General features: G+C 27.9%; 1 protein-coding gene and 1 non-coding gene across 2 annotated transcripts; one reads left to right on the forward strand and one right to left on the reverse strand.

Moving 5' to 3' along the window:
• Positions 1-11767: 11767 nt before the first annotated feature.
• Positions 11768-11840, reverse strand: TRNAV-CAC (transfer RNA valine (anticodon CAC)). The gene has a single exon. It is a non-coding gene; the product is annotated as a tRNA-Val (tRNA).
• Positions 11841-12158: 318 nt separating this feature from the next.
• LOC143922191 (uncharacterized) lies at positions 12159-13700 on the forward strand. The gene has a single exon (XM_077445410.1). The coding sequence runs from the start codon at positions 12159-12161 to the stop codon at positions 13698-13700; it is 1542 nt and encodes a 513-aa protein (XP_077301536.1).
• The last annotated feature ends 4643 nt before the right edge of the window (positions 13701-18343 follow it).

Consider the following 18343-nt stretch of genomic DNA (forward strand, 5'->3'; position numbering starts at 1 on the left):
GGGGTGAATCGTAAACTGTTGGCCCACAAATGTACATTTTAACACCCTTTCCACTATTCGGAATAAATTTTTCCAGATTTTTACTCAAGGTGTTATAAAGGAATAATTCTGGCATTCTGGGGGCTAAAAATACGGGAAATTAAGTAAGCAATCGTATTTGCTAAAAAATATGAAAATTCCAGTGGGCTTACTGTTATTAAAAATCGGGAGCAGAAAAATAGTATTGTGACGAAACATGATAAAATTGTAGAAAATAAGATATTACAGTACTTTTTGGGGTAAAAAATTTTAAAACTAAATATTATTGAAAACATACATTTTATAACAAAATTTCTGAAAAGCGTTATCAGTGTCTTGTGCCATCGAAGATGGCGTAAGCTCTTCATTATTAAAGTATTTAGTCATTAAGGGTATTTATTTAAATAATATTAATAGAGGATAACACAACAATCAGGTTAAATTAAACAATATTTACATGTTAAATGTCTTATATAAAGTAAGAGTTTGAGGTAAACATGTGTATTTAGTATTATATATATCCAACTTAATATAATTGGCATATGTTTTGTACATAAATGATGAATGGCTGATTAAATACGCCCGAAACTGGAATATTACATGTTTGAAATTAAAATTAACCCCTCTTATACATACAAACACTGCTCACCATTCGTTTTCCATATATATGCCAGTACTTATAAGTTTTTGTTTATTTTAATTGAATTGTACATTTGATTTACGCCTGTTTTTTTTAAAAAACCACTCTTTCTAAATCAACATCTATGACCAAAGCGCCTCTAAATTTACAAGAATAATATATTGGCGGTGTTTTATTTTAAATTGAAAATCTTAAAAAAATTAATTCCCCCTCTATGAATGAAATGATAGAATTTATAAAAAAATCTGAAAATGGTGTAACAGAGCAAATGTTATCTAAAAACTTCTCCAATTTAAATATATCTAGCATCGCTTCATGTTTAAATAATTTATTACAGCAAAATACTATAGAAATAGTAAAAGATGGGAATATTTTATATTATAAAATAATACAGAACAAAAGTATTGGATATGAAATGTTAATAATAAATTTAATAGGGCAAAGTGGTACTCATGGATTGTGGTTAAAAGATATTAAAAGTAAAACCAACATTCCCCATAATCTTGTTTTGAAAATATTAAAAGTTTTAGAAGATACCAGGAAAATTAAAAGTATAAAATCTGTTAAAAACAATAGAAAAACCTATGTTTTATATGATATAAAACCAGATGAAGATGTAAGTGGGGGTGTATGGTTCAGTAATAATGATGTTGATCTTGTATTTGTAAATAAACTTATGGATATCATTTATCAATTTATTTATAAGGAAGAGGGGCCTTACATTTTAAATAAAATAGAAGATTTAATTAAATTAAAATCTATTAGAGATTTCATTTTAAAAACTGGTATTTCAGAAGTAGATTAACAATGGAAGATATTAACACTCTAATAGATGCTTTGGTATTTGATGGAAGAATTGAAAAGATCGAAACTGATGATGGAATAGCATTAAGAGCACTAAATGAGGAATATATGAAACTATAAAATATTATATTTATCCTTGATTAAGAAATGTTCAAAATCTGCATAATTAATTAAATCATATTTTATCTTTACTTGGTATTTAATATATTGAGAACTTGTAAATAGAATTTAATAACATAAAGGTTCACTTTAAAAGTACTAGATTTTGTAAATGTATTTTAAATTTTTTTGGGAATAAACTTTCGATTGTTTTAGACGAAAGCAGTTTATAGTTTTGATATTTTACTCGTTTCGTGTAATTCGCAAAAAAGCCAGATAATGTTAATCCAAATAAGCAAATTGAGATTGGTAAAAAAAATTATAATTTTTCTAAAAATTAAATTCAATCTTTTACTTTTAATTGATTGGTGTTTAGCTTTATAAATAATGGTTTTAAATATTCGAATAACATCTGCTGTAGTTTTGTAAAGAGGTTTCTTCGGTTTTAGCCAAAAAAAGAATACAGTAGTTGAATTTTTGAATTATCCTCCCCAATGCACTTAGCTATGCCAAAAACGAGATTTTTTACTTATGAATTATGGTTAGAATATGACTATAAAAGTCAATATCATTAAAAAAATACCCTTTTATGATTATCTTCAACTATTATTGTTACTACTTAAAATCTTTATTAACATTATAAGAATTAATCTTGGCAGATTATAACAATTATAGCGTCGCAACCAACAGTTATCTTATAATTATGTTGCTTTAACAAAAAGAAACCCCAAATAAAAGCACTTCAAAAAAGCCTGATCAAATACGCCAAGAATATATTAGGTAAAATTATGCTGCTTTTTATTTATAGTAAGTGTTTGAGGTAAACATGGGTATTTATTTAAGTATAATATATGACAAACTTTTATTAATAGAATTAAATGGCATGGTGGCATTTTTAACAATATGTTATATTGAATATCCTTTGCAAGCCATTACATATTCATGTTTTTATGATATACTTGCAATTTTTCTATGAATTAAGAAAAAACATTTTCCACAAATTATTTCATTTCACACTTACCCATAATTAATAAACCCCCAATTAAAAATTACTAAAAATAAATGTTAAAATAAGCAAGCAATAGTTCTCAGATTACGTTTTTCTGTATCCAGATCCCCATTACATTGATTTTTTCACCTAAATAACAATTACATGGGGCCGTTCGCTCAAATAAATATTTTCAAACGTTTAATTACAGTTACCTATCGTAATTAAAAAAACCATCAAATACCAATATTTATTTAAAGTTTCAAAATGGCACTTTCGTTCATGTCTGTGAATCCTTGGGGCCAAATCCGCTCTTGCTTCTGTTATCTTCTTTGTCAACACCCCTATAAATTTTCTAACATATTATTACCCAGGTCTCAAATTTCGTTTCTGATATCTTCTTTACAAATACCTTTTTTCTTTTCGGCCATCTTAGTCTTCGTTACCTTTTTTTTAAAAAGAATTTCTTTGGAAAGTCTTCTTTGGACTTAGTAATTAAATGTATACTTCAATTTTAAGCGAGATCCATATTCCACTTTTGTGCATCTTCTTTTCGTAATTAAAGCTTCCTAGCTAATCACATATGCATCATTTGCACATTTCATGTTCGAAAAAAGAGCTGCTTAACTGGATATAGCATCGTATTTACTTGATTTATCATTTTAAAGTTGTACCAGTAAATCTAGATTAATTATTCCTACCCAAATCAATTTGATTTACTTAGCCCAAACCCCATGTTATATTTTGGAATAAACACTGCTCAAACATCAAGACGTAATAAATATCTTCTGTCAAACTTTTTAATAGAATTTATTTATACTCTAAATCTTAAATAATTTTTTTTTAAACTCCATGAATATCAAAAATTTATTTATAAATGTCTTATAATTTCATATTTGGTCTTGTTATATGTTTCATATGCTATTTTGTAAAGTGCATTAACAAATTTTTGTGTAAAAGGGCTTAATTGGTTGCATAAATCAATATTTTTCTCTGTAGACCGTAAAATTCTTTTCTTATTATTGTCTTTTTTTCGTTGGAAAATTATAGGATTGTAAATATCTGTAATATCTGACTTTAATTGCTTGGTTATTGTTAATAAAACCCCGTGTTCATTTTCAGCAGATTTTTTTTCAAGTGCCTTTTGTATATTATTTTTCCAAGAGGTAATAAAACTTTGATTATGTTGCCATGCATCGTTTATTGTTACCTTAAAATTTATACTATTAAACAACAATATCACAAAGTTTATAACATCTATATCTTGTAACTCCCCCTTTTGATGCAAAGATTGTCTTAATCTGTTTGTTTTTGCATCCATAATTGTTGAGCTGTAATTATTGAAAAAATGAAAAACCCAACAAAACCCCCAATAAAACACAAAATCTGGGTTTAAATCGTTTTCTAAATTCAATTTTTCAAAACCATAATGTATTTTGTGATAAGGCAGTCTACTCATATGTTTTTGCATATGATCTTTTAACTTTTCGTTAAAAAATATAGATATTTTATAAAATGAATCAAACAACATAATAAATTCATCAATATGTTTGGATACAGTAATTACAAGCCCCAAAATAGCCTTAATATACTTATGAACGTCAGAAAACTTTAAAGTCTTAATTTTAACTAAATTTTCACGAATTTGAATTAGATTATGTTTTTTAATATTTTTTATGTTGCTAACAATATTATCTGGCAATTTTATATTATTTCCATTATTTCTTTTTTCATATTCCATGATCTCCTTTTCAGCTTTTTCTAAATCTTTACTTACTTCTATAGAAGATTGAACTGTTTTTAGTGATGGTTTCTCACTTTTACAAAAACTGAGTGCAATATCTGCAAATTTTCTAACAGAAATGAAATCGATGAATTCATTTTCTTTAAATTCAGGATAAGCTTTTTTGATACGTGCTTTTAATTCCGCTATAATCTTGCTTTGGAAATTTATCTCAAACCACTTTGCTTTTTCAGCCACATAGATGCAATAGTGCTCTAGAATGCTTCGAGAATACAAAATGCTGTTTAAAACGTCAATGAGTAGCTTGTAAAAATCGTTTTCAGATAGTTCTAAAACCGAAACCAATGAGACTGATTCTATATTTCGGAATTCTGCTATTTTGGCCGATTTGTTGGCACTTGGCATATCATTACAAACCACTTTCACATTCTGGGAACTTTGTGTTGTTTTTTGCCGTTTTCCGTGGGGAGCTTTAAATTTAAATTCATCAGATTTTACCAATTTGTGTTTGCTCACTAATAGTGGCATACAAACTGATGTCGTTATTGTTTTTATACTATCAGATTGAACCACTTCCGGCCGTATATATTCATTAAAAGTATTATTTATTGCGCCAACTGCAGGTGTTTCACTATTTAAGGAACTATTCTTGCCATAATATTGCAGGTGACTGATTTGAGATTTGCTTGATTCACAGATATTGTCTCTCTCACGTTGATTCATAGAAACATTTGCCGTTCTGTCGGTACCTCGATTTAACATTGTTTTGCAGGATTCTGTGAGAGATTTATTATTTTGAGAATTTAGCATAATATCAGAGCAATCTTGATAAATATTTTCAACAGCATTATCAGAAAACCCCAGATTAATATCATCTGGTTTATACACAGTCTCCTCAAAATTTATATTATTGAATTCTGATTGCGGGTTATTTGTCTCAGTACCATAATAGCTATCGATTAAAAAAGGTGTAGGATGAAGCAGAATTTCAGAAATTGGTTCTATAGCCATATTTTCCATTTCAAATAGTGTGGTGTTTTCATCTGGGGTATAATTAGACACAGTATCATAATAGCTATCGGTTAAAAAAGGTGTAGGATGAAGCAGAATTTCAGAAATTGGTTCTATAGCCGCATTTTCCATTTCAAATAGTGTGCTGTTTTCATCTGCGACATAATTAGAATTGCTGCACTCAAATAGAGAAAAGTATAAAGTTATACTTTGAACAAGGCTATGGCTATGGCTATGGCTATCCATCTCTTAAAGGGATGATAAAAATTTTATTTAAATTTAAAAATGACAGCTATGAGTTAAATTAATAATAAGCTTGTTGAGAATAAGAATAATTAAAAAAACACTGCTTAATTAAAAACAAATTGATTTAAATGACATTCAAAAATACAACAAACGAAGTAATGAATGATATGAATTTAACATAATGTAAATTTTAATTAATTAATAAGCTGCTGAAGTGTATTTTTTGTGATATACCGGCAAAATGATAAAATTAACGTTGTTTTCAAAAAAAGTGTTAATAATACATTGTCTCTATTGTGTCTGTAGAGTTGTTTTGTAGCTTACTTGGTAGAGGCGAAATTAAAGAAGATTTTAAAGATAAGTGTTTGTTATGTAACGAAATCGCACAAGATGACTATAGGCATTGGGTAACGGATTGTAAAGCCATGGATGTTCATAGGTATGAGTACCTTGATAACATCATTAGAATTTTTAAAGCAATAGAAACGGAAGTTGATTGGAAGGACAAGTTATTGAGTTATATGCTGAAAGGCCGTCTAAAAAACAACTGTGATAAGGAACTTTTATTAAAAGAAAGTCGTAGGATTGATACTTTCCATGAGAAGTTGGCACTTCTCAGGAGAGTGAAAGTTAAGGAAGCCAAACAGGAAAAACAGAGTAATGTATGAGAACAGGCAGTTTATTTGTGGAACATAATGTAACGCGCGGGAATTTGAATCGAAATGGAATGTAATTGTAATGGGAACGTAACGGAATGTACTTTAGTACCTCTTTTTCTGCCAGAAAGTGTGTACTAATTTTAGTTGGTTGTTGGGTTTTCTGTCTTGGTAGTAATCATATGACTGATACCGTAGGGTTCAGTTTTTGCTACGAGACAAGAGTCCATCAACTGACAAAACTAACAATCAAGACAGTATGGTACTGTCTCTAAATATAACGCCAGTTCAAGGTCAATGGGACACTTAGTCCTAAGGCTCGCCGACTGTCGGCAGAAGGATCGAAATGCTATAGGGGCCTCCCAGAGTTTTGTGGGCAACTTCTTTTTTTTGCTGTAAGGCAACCACTTTTCAATAAATCCGTTTTTTTTTTGTAGCTTACATGCTATAAAAAGTAAAAAGACTACTATCACATAAGATAAGTTGAATAACCCATGTAATAAATAAATAACACAGTAATTTAATATCGTCGTATTAAAATCTAAGCCAAAAGTTTACTATTAAATAAATTGATAAAATGTACTCTTACAATTAAAAAATAAAAACATAAATTCATCTTTATTTTTTAATTGTTAAAACATGTTTTTACTACGGCTATGAATGCTTTTACATTGTTTTGTCCTGGTGGCAAAATTTCTGTTGCAATGATTGTTAGAACGATCAAAAGATATAGCATGTTAGTTTAAATTATAGAATTAAACCAAATTCTGTATTTCTACAATAATTTCTGTTTTGTAAAGAGGTTATGAATTAAAATTTGTGCAATGCATTTCTTTTGTTTTCTTTCCTTCAATATGTTTTTAAAAATTTTATATTTTGTTATAATATTACCCATCATGTCTAAAGTATTAAAAGAAAGTAGCATTTATGATTTTGAGGTTACCGATATTGATGGAAACCCATATAAACTTGCCCAATGCAGTGGAAAAGTAATGTTAATTGTAAATGTTGCATCTAAGTGTGGCCTGGCAAAAAGTTCTTATGAAACTTTTGCTGCTATTCGTAAAGTTTACAGTTCAAAAGACTTGGAAATTCTTTTGTTTCCATCTGATTCATTTGGAAAACAGGAGTTCGACACTGAGAAAGAAATTAAAGATTTTGTAAAGAAATACAGCACAGAATTTACAATTATGAAAAAAGTGGATGTCAAAGGCGAAAACGCCATTCCACTATTCAAATTTCTAATTGAACACCTAAAAGGAACAGGTACTAATGATTTAAAGTGGAATTTTAGCAGCTTTTTAGTTGCAAGAAATGGTGAGTTAGTAAAAAGATATTCACCTTTTTTTGTTGGTAAAATTTATGTGGACGACAAAAGTCTTACGAAATGCATTAAAGATAAATATTTGTCAGGCAATGAACACAAAAAGGATGAAGCCGAAGTTTTGTAATTTTGTTGAAATGAGAAAATGACATTAAACCTAATTTTTATTGGTACCGGAATTAAAGAAATCAAGATTCACATCGAAGGTTAAAATACTGGGAAATATAATTTAAAAGGCGATTATGAAAGAATGCTTGAGTCTAAAGCCGAAGCATCACTTTCAGTCGCAGAGTTTTTAGACACATTTTTTGATTAATGAAGAGAATAGTAATTGAACAGAAGGTGGGTAACTGAAAATAAAATTACTTGAAGTCTTTTCTTATGAAAAAATCTATGGTAACTCAATAATTCAAGTTTAATGTACGCCTTTTCTAAACGAATTTTTACTTTTTTCTTGTTTTTATTATAAAGGTTGGAATATAGCTATTTAATAAATAGCCCTTTTATGATTATCTTTGACTTTTAATTATAACGTAAATTGTTAAAGTTACCCCTATGTTATTAAATTCTATTTACATAAATATATATTTTCTTAATTTTTAATTTTATTTAGCAGTCGAAGATAATAATAACAGTTGTATTTATTAAATATTATTGGCTTAAATACATATATATTAAGTATAATCCAGCCTTTAATATTATTAGTAAGAGTTTGAGGTAAACATGGGTATTTATTTAAGTATAATCCAGCCTTTAATATTATTTAGTTTTTTCTTTAAGCAGAAATCAAAAAAGGCTTGGAAGCTACCAAGATAAAATCCGTTCCATACTTAATATGCATTTAAAGGATGGTAAACAAATACACACAACGCCTTTTTTAAATAGTATTTTCCCTCTTTAATAAAAACAATTCTGCTCTGATATTATAAAAATACGTAAGATTTGTTTTACAAATGTTCTTTCATTTAATATCTGCTTGATTTTATTTCTTTGCTATTTTAAAAATTTTTATTTATTCCCAATGTCTTCACAATCTAAAAACAGTTCAATACTTTTCCATGAAAAGACAATTACTGATTTAAAATTCCATACAGATGGGGATGTTTTCTTTGCTTCTTCTAAAGATTTCACGGCTTCTGTAATAGATTTAAAAGGAAAAGTGCTTGGCTCTTTTGAGAAACACAGGGGTGCTATTTCTACTATTTCGTGTTCTGGCAACAATCTCATTACATCTGGTCTTGATTTATTACTTATAAACTGGGATGTAATTACCGGGAAATCTATTAATTTAATACCCACAGATTCAATTGTCAGGGGGTTAGATTATAACGATCAAATATACATCTGTACTGATAATTCAATGAATAAAGAGATTTTTATTGGATTTATTGATCTAAATACCAATGAAATACATAATATTTTAAATCTAGTTGATCCAACAACAAGAATATTTAAATATAAAGATTTTTTGATCGTTTCTTCTGTTTCAGGGAAAATCTATAAACTAGATTTAAAAAATAATGAAATTATACAAACAAAGAAGATTCACAAATCCAAGATTACAGATATGAAACCTTCTGCTTGTAATAATTTCTTTATTACTTCATCTTCTGATTCTACTAGCTTAATTGTTGATTCTGAAACTTTTGAAATTAAAAAGAAATTTGATTGTGAACAGCCTATAAACTCTTCTTGCATTTTTAGTACAAATGATAAAGTAATTTGTGTTGGTGGTATAAATGCTAGGGATGTAACAGTTACAAATAGCAAAATATCATTTGATACAAATTTCTTTGATATTGTTACACAAGAAAAGATAGGCATGTATTCTACACATTTTGGTACTATGAATGCAGTAGATGTGCACCCACTGTGTACTCATTATATCTCAGGCGGGGAAGATGGATCAGTTCATTTAGTTGAACTGGGAGAAGATTTCTTACAAGCACCTTTCACATCTCTTGAATAATAAATATTATTAAGAAGCTAAAATTATTTACTTAACTTTATTTTAATTAATCACTCTCAAAAATAAATGCTGATATATTTTTATTTATTTTAACATGACTTATGCTGTTTTGAAGGCCACCGAATACCCATTTGTAGTAGTTAAACTTATTTATTTCAGATTTAAAATGATTTTATCAGTCAAACATGATCATAACAAGGGTATTTAATAAATATCTTTAATTCTTGGGAATCTTATTTTAATATTTATTGCTGCTATCTGAAGACCTATCATACATTCAGGGCTTAATATTTAGCACTACTTTAAAATTGATTGCTGATTTTAGTGTTTATGATTAGATATTTTAACGTTAATTAATTAACATATTTATTGACATGCGAGGTTTCAATTATGGAGCATATAAATATACACGTATTGTTCTGAGACTCGTATTTATAATATATGGTTGGGCTATAATAATTTAAGCTAATTCTATTTAATAAACACCCTTGTTATGATTATCTTTGTCGTAACTGTAGAGTTATCTTGTAACTCTGTTGCTTTCTTAAGTGAAGATTTTTAAGTAAAATTTTGCTTTAAAATAAAGCATGGATTATTTACCCATGCAATCAATAAATGAAAGTTCTAAAATTGACAATATTAATTTTATATATTCGTTTCCCGTTTATAATTATATGACGTTTATTGTAATAAAGAACTTTTAGATTAATTTAATTAAGCAAAGAAATGCCAAGTCTTTATATTTAAAGTAAGATTTACAGGTAAGCAAGAGTATTTAGTATTATAAATTGTATTGTTATCTGTAGGGCTATTAGGTATTAAGAGTTGACAGTGAGGTACTGTCTATAATTAAACTCCTAGTTAAGGTCAATGGGACATTTAGTCCTAAGGCGAGTCGACTTTCGACAGAGGGATTAAAGCTGGCACAATGGCCGTGGGGGGGTTTACGCAGCAATGCGGTTCCCCGACCGGGTTACAGAGAAACACACGAAGAAAACTAACAAGTATTAACAACTACAGCTTAAATAAATCCAACATTTTTTTAAGAGTTATTTATTAAATAGTGTTGTTATCTGAAGGGCTATCAGATATTAAGGGTTAATTATTTAAAACTATTTCAACATTATATGTATCCAACTTTAACGGCAAAGAACTTTTCTTTTTATCTTGTCTTTTTAATTATAGTAAATATCCTAATTAATTTGATTTTATAAAATCTATAAAATAAATGTATATTATCATTGAGAACACGAGCTATTTTAATATTTTTAATTTGAAAATATTGCCTGCTTTTTATTTAATACTCTTTTTTGACTTTTTATTTATTTCACAATTGTAAAATTATTTATTTGAAATAACCCAATGGATGAATCTAGTAGATCAATTCTTACTAAGATGAATTACATAGAAGAATTACTAACAAAAATAGAGAATAATGAAGCGCCTTCTATTTTAACAATAATTAAGAATGAGCTGATTGTTTTAAAAGCAATGACAGAAGAACATAAGAATAAAAGCGAAGATAAAAAGGTAGTGGGGAGAGAGGATAAAGGGGGAAGATCGAGATATTTTTTAAAAGATGGTAGTGTTTATGTAGTAAAAGGAAGAAACTACAGATATTTGTATGATGCTAAATCTAAGGTGGTCACGTATGAATTTGAGAATGGGCAAATAGAGAGGACATTTGAAAATGGCGTAAAAGAGATAAGAAAAAAAGATGGAACGATTGTAGTAAAAACGGGTCAAAAGGACTACGAATTTATGTAATTGAATTAATTAAATTAAAATTTTTAACACCATTTGTATTTTAAACTTTTATAAAATTGATTTTAAAAGTCATTTTTTGTATTAAAGGTTAAATTAAAGCTAACACTAGATGTTGAAATAATATTTAATAAATAACTCTTACTATCTGATAGCCCTTCAGGTAAAAGCACTATTTAAAATAGCCCTTCATATAACAACACTATTTAATAAATAGATTTGCAGATAACAGCACTATTTAATAAATAACTCTTAATATCTAATAGGTCTACAGATAACAATACAATTTAATAAATCGGCCTGCATATAACAACGCTTTATTTAAAAAATACTCTTTGTAGGATTATCTTCAACTTTAAATAATTTTTTTTAAACGATCCGAATTTATTGTAAATTTTATTTTTAAAGTTGGTTATATATTATTCTTACTACTTAAATAAATACACATGTTTACCTTTAACTCTTACTTTGAATTTTTTGTGCCGTAATACAAAAAAGCAAAAATGCAATCACCGAGGTTCGAACTCGGGCCCTTGCCCATGTGAAGGGCACGTGATAACCACTACACTATGAATGCTCTTATTTATTTTTTTGTTAATAAGTTTGCGCAAAATTTAGATTAGGTTTTTTAAATAAATTACTCTATTTTTTATTAATATACTTTAAACAAAGGCAATTTTTTTGAATCCAGGCCTTTTTATTATTTAAGTGACTGTATCATTTAAACCCCTGTTTTCTTATTAAACTTTTTCTATAAGTAAGAAGTCCGGCATTTTATTCTTTTTAACTCCCATCTGTTAATATAAAAATTTATATGTTTTTTTGCTACTTAAATAAAAGTTCTTTCTTCATTATCTTAAATTTCTAGCTTTGATTTTTAAAATTTTTAATACCCATGCAACAGCAAGCTCCTAAAGCATACATTATTGTGTCAAATGATAAAAATGAAATCCAAAAGACTTCTGCTTATACAGCTAAAACTCTTTCCTCAATAATCAAAACCTGCCTCGGCCCAAGAGCTATGCAAAAAATGGTTTTGACTAAAATAAATTCAATAGAGATGAGTAATGATGGAAATTCTATTCTAAGAGAGATGGATGTAAATCATCCATCTGCTAGGTGTCTTATTGAACTTTCCAGGACTCAGGATGAAGAATGTGGAGATGGTACAACATCCGTCTTAATTTTTGCTTCTGAACTGCTTAATCAAATTGTTCCTCATCTTAAAACTTTGCATCCTATAAAAGTTTGTAATATTTTAAGAAAAGCTAAAGATATTTGTATTAATCATTTAAATACAATAGCAATGGAAGCTGCCGAGTCCGATCTAATTAATATAGTGACTTCTAGTGTAGCGACTAAATTATGTTGTGTTTTGAAATTGCCAATTCCAGAACTTGCTTTAAGATCAGTACAGTTAATTAAAAGTTCTATAGATGGCAGGATTGATGTTAAAAATGATATTAAAATTGAAAAAATTTTAGGAAATTTTGATGAATGTGAAATAATAGAAGGAATTATATTAGAAAAAGAAATTATTCATAGTCAAATGAGAAGGTCTATTGAAAACCCAAAAATTTTGATTTTAGATATGCCATTGGAGTATAGAAAAGGGGAGAGTGTAACTAATATGGAATTTTCTAATAAAAATGATTTTACACGGGCTTTAGAAATAGAAGAGGAACAAATACATAAAATGTGTGGATATATTGTTGATACGGGTGCAGATATTGTTATAACAGAAAAGGGTATAAGTGATTTGGCATTGAGTATTTTATATGAAAAACAAATAACGGCTATTAGAAGAATAAAGAAATCTGATTCGAATAGAATATCCAAAGCTACAGGTGCAACTGTTCTAAATAGATTAGAAGATGCCTCACCAAAGCATTTGGGAGAGGCTGGTATGTTTGAATATGTAAAAATAGGAAAAGAATATTTTTGTAAGTTGAGTAAATGTAAAAACCCAAAAGCTATAAGTGTTATTTTAAGAGGCCCTACTAGAGATGTTTTAACAGAAATTGAAAGAAATTTTATGGATGCTGTTAAGGTTGCAAGAAATGTTCTTTTAAATCCTAAGTTGGTCCCTGGTGGTGGTGCTTCTGAAATGAGTATGGCATTAAAACTTAATAATTCTAATGACAAAGAAGAAAAAATAATTTTTAGAGAATGTGGTGTGGCACTTAAAGTGATACCATCTATCTTATCAACAAATAGTGGAAATGGAATATGCTTGGATGTTATTAATGAACTTGAGAAAAAGCAAAATAAGGATGGCCCTTATTTTGGAATTAATGGAATAACAGGGGAAATTTCAGATATGAAAAATATTGTGCTAGAGCCATTAGTTGTAAAGACACAATGCATTAAAAGTGGGTTTGAAGCAGTTATGCAGATACTCAGAGTTGATGGGATTATTGAAAGTAAATCTAAATAATAAAAAATATTTTTTAAATCAGGTTTTTTTAGTAATATAATTACATAGTTTTTGTAAATTGAGATCAAAAAAAGGGTTGATTAAGCTATTTTGATATTAATCTAACCAGAACAAAAAGTTAACGACATAGTTTTTGTAAATTGAGATCGAAAAAAGGGTTGATCAAGCTATTTTGATATTAATCTAACCAGAACAAAAAGTTAACGACATATTAGTTAATTAGCACAGCAGAATAAATGAAACAATTTAATATGTAAAACAGCCGTTCAAGGCGAAATGGACTTTTTAAAGTTAAATATTAGCAAAATAGATACAAGAAAAATGAATCTATTGTTAAAATTAATAGAGCTATGTTTAAAGCTTTTTTGTAAGATAGATGAACATATAATACATATTAACTCTTAAAGGTAACTTTGGCCTTTCGTTATTCCACTATATAAAATGGCATATGCTTTTTTAAAAACCTAAAAAATATAATGTGGATAATTAATTAGATTTATTTTTTTACAAAACTTGCTGTTACAAATTTAATTTTTATTTTATGTTTTCATTTGACTTTAATTTTACTTCTCCTTTTGGCATAGCATAGGAGTAATTTTTTCCATGTATTAATCTAGCAAGTATTACCTATTAAAAAAAATCAAAAAAATTTATATTCATAATTCTTTCTTTGATCAAAACTGACAATAATAAGGTGATTTTATTTGTTTTCTTCACTTAAAATTGCTAATTATTAGCTGTTTCTAAGGTTGAATAACATAAGTAATGTATAAGGTCTGCAAGGGAGGCTATCCTTCCCCACCCTTGAGACATGTAATAAAATAGACTAGGCTCGTACTAATAAAGATAAATAAAACCCTTGTAATCCTATAATTAATCTTCTGTAATTCAAGCAACTTCTTCATAGTTTCAATCAATAATTGTTATAACTGTTATAATCGGTCAATATTAATACCCCTAATGTCAATAAATATTTTAAGTAGTAACAATAACAATATTTATGATCTGATTATAATCAAAGCTCAAGGGTTTATAGTCGAGTTGACGCTGAAAATATTAAAATAATCTTTTTTATGGCTTTATATTTGTTTTTAGATTACCTTTTAACCTGTAATATTTTCGAACTAAATCTATATTTGTGTCACATTCTAATGAAAAAAGTAAACTTTGTTTTACAAAAGATTGATTTTACTGGATAGAGAAATTCTGTATAATTGACAACAATAATTTTGATTTTTTAATTTGTAAATTCATAGGTCGGAAATAAAAGATAAAACAAAAAAGTTCCTTTTTAAAGAAAAAAATTATAATATACCAAAAAAGATTAATAACAAAAGCAAAATCGAGAAGCCCGGCTTAAAAAACATTTTCGGCGATTTGGGGTGTGGGTAGACATACTTTGTAAATGCAATTCGTCTCTTTCTTTTTGAACTTTTTTTCCTGCCACACGTTGAGTTGAACTTTATAACAGTGGCTAATAACGAAAAGAATAAGACAGTATGTCTACAACTCTAGGGTTCAGCCGATAATGATGGGCTAGTCACAAAAAGGCTTTATAGACTTGTTTTTGCCGATTTAATTATTCTCTGTTACTCAAAAGGGAACAGCCAGACCTTAAAAAGTGACGAGAAAAGATGGAAAAAGGTGCTTGAATATGAAATCTTACATGTTCCTTTCTTTGTAGGCCCGAAAAAAGATTTTAGACATAAAAAAGGAATTTACAAATCGTTACTGTTTCAGAGTCTGTAGGCGGGCCTATCGGCGCAAAATTTAAAGCTAGAAAAAAATTTGAATGCTCAGCTAAAACTGAATGAAGAGGGCAATAATTTTTTTCTCTGTTGCTTCAGATATTTTTAATGGCGAAAAAGAATAAGATTTCGAAGAACCATGCTATACTTTTGATTATTGCTGTTATAATAAGTAAGAGTTTGAGGTAAACATGGGTATTTATTTAAGTATAATATATATATCCAACTTAATATTAAATATCGAAGAAACCAAATTTAAATTAACATAAAAACTTTTTTCAACAAGTAAGATATCTGATAAAGTTTTGGCAATTATTTTATTATATATGAAGGGGATACCCAAAAATTTGAATTAACTTTAAAAAAGGGGTTTCCTACTTAAATAAAAAAATTTTTTATATCACTTCTCCTTGCCATAGTTTTTATGGCAGAAAGGCGCCAAAAGATAAAAAAGATGATTTTAATTGAGCAGTAAATAATTATTGAAATTTATAAAGTTAGGTTTGTGTAAAATATGATGAAATATTATTTATTTAAGGTTTAAAATGGAAATAACTTTTTTTCTTACGAATTCTGAGGGAGTTTACTTCCCTTATGCTTCTACCATCTTCGTTATCAACTTTCTTATTTTTATTCGGCCATAAGACAGTATGGTACTGTCTATAATTAAACGCCAGCTCAAGGTCAATGGGACACTTAGTCCTAAGGCTAGCCGACTGTCGGCAGAGGGATAGAGATGCTATAGGGGCCCCCAGAGTTTTGTAGGAAACTTCTTTTTTTTGCTGTAGGCAACCACTTTTCAATAAATCCGATTTTTTTTTATTCGGCCATATTTCTCATCGGGACATCGTCTCCTATCAAAATATATGCTTTCAAAAGTCATCTTAATAACGGTTAAATTATAGCTTTTTAAGCTGGAAATATTTATTAAATACTTTTTTTTGATTATCTTCGACTATAATTAATTATTAAATGTATACTTCAAGTTAAGTTGAAATAGTATTAAATAAATTAATTTAATGCCAACTAAGTCTTCATACGATAAATCAATATATTTTGTCGCAACTGTAGAGTTATCTTGTAACTCTGTTGCTTTCTAAAGTGAAGATTTTTAAGTAAAATTTTGCTTTAAAATAAAGCATGGATTATTAACCATGCAATCAATAAATGAAAGTTCTAAAATTGACAATATAAACTTGTAATTAAATCTTGTATATAAATAATTAATCATAAAACCCCGGGTTACTCCAAACTCTTACTTTAAACTTTATATTTATTGGCATTAAGGGCACTAATTAAGGTAAGATATAACAATACTATTTCGGCAATTAATGTTGATGTAAAAAACCTGATAGAAAGCAGAAGTTGTTTGTTTAAAACTAAATATACTACTTCGTCATGTATAAATAGATATTTAAGTATATAGCAAGCAATCAGCAATTGTTGACACGGGTAATAATTATTTTTCAAAATTCATTTGGAACCTTGAAATTAGACAATAAATTGCATTTGTTGTTTGTTGATATTATGACCGATTTAGGCAAAATATAATTATTTTGAGGCACCTATTTCAATCTATTTTTAAAGTTGGATTATAACTGTTGAAATAGTCTTAAATAAATAACCCTTAATCTCTAATAGGTCTAAAGATAACAACAATAATTATTAAATAAATACCTTCTATGTTTATCTTTGGCATTAGAACACAGCACGGCTATAATTAAAAAACAGATATAATTTCATTAAAGTAGACTGTAAATCCCGTTTTATAAATTATTTGTTGAAATAGTCTTTTACCCTTAATGTCTAATAGGTCTACAGGTAACAACATTATTTATTTCGATTATTTACACCCTCAGTTTATACTAAATTTTTCTAGTAGTTTTTAAACCAAAAATATGGTAAAATCCTAAATCAAAAAGCAGCAAAAAATTATGTTTCACTTCTAATGTTCATAAAGATTTTTTTTATGTTCAATAAGAAATTTTTTAGCTTCATTTATTTTCATGCATAAAAACGGGCTTCCTCCTCTATCAGGATGATTCAATTTCATAAGAATTTTATATCTCTCCATAAAATTATTATCATTTGAATTTAGAATTTTTAAGCTTTCCTTATAATCAATTGGACGAAAAGTGGTGTGTTTAGAAGTAAACATGTCTTTTATTTTTTGTAACATCTAATTAGGGTATTCAATTTTTTTATTAAAAGTAAGAGTTTGAGGTAAACATGGGTATTTATTTAAGTATAATATATATATCCAACTTTAAATATTATTTTTAAAAGAATTTAATGACATAGCGGTAACTTTAACAATTATTGTCATAATTAATCAAGATTAACAACCCTAATGTCAATAAATATTTTAAGTAGTAACATAGGGGTAACTTTAACAATTATTGTCATAATTAATCAAGATTAACAACCCTAATGTCAATAAATATTTTAAGTAGTAACATAAGTATTCAATCATTAAGAGTATTTTGTGAATAGAATTTAATGACGTAGGGGCAACTTTAACATATTTATTTAAAAAGTAATAATAGAGGATTAAACAACAGTATTTGTGAATTTGTTACTCGATTAAAAGCGCCAATCTACCGTTCAGGCATGTAAAGATCTATTACTGGTATGTAATTGTTTTATTAATATAAACTTGCCATTATTAAGAGTTTTAAATAAAATATTTTAATTAAAAAAAATCGGATTTATTGAAAAGTGGTTGCCTACAGCAAAAAAAGAAGTTTCCTACAAAACTATGGGGCCCCTATAGCATCTCTATCTCTCTGCCGATAGTCGGCTAGCCTTAGGACTAAGTGTCCCATTGACCTTGAGCTGGCGTTTAATTATAGACAGTACCATACTGTCTTAAAATATTTTAATTAAGGGCGGATA

The sequence above is a fragment of the Arctopsyche grandis genome, unplaced genomic scaffold (genome assembly GCF_051622035.1).
Source record: "Arctopsyche grandis isolate Sample6627 unplaced genomic scaffold, ASM5162203v2 HiC_scaffold_791, whole genome shotgun sequence".
Lineage (NCBI taxonomy): Eukaryota > Metazoa > Arthropoda > Insecta > Trichoptera > Hydropsychidae > Arctopsyche > Arctopsyche grandis.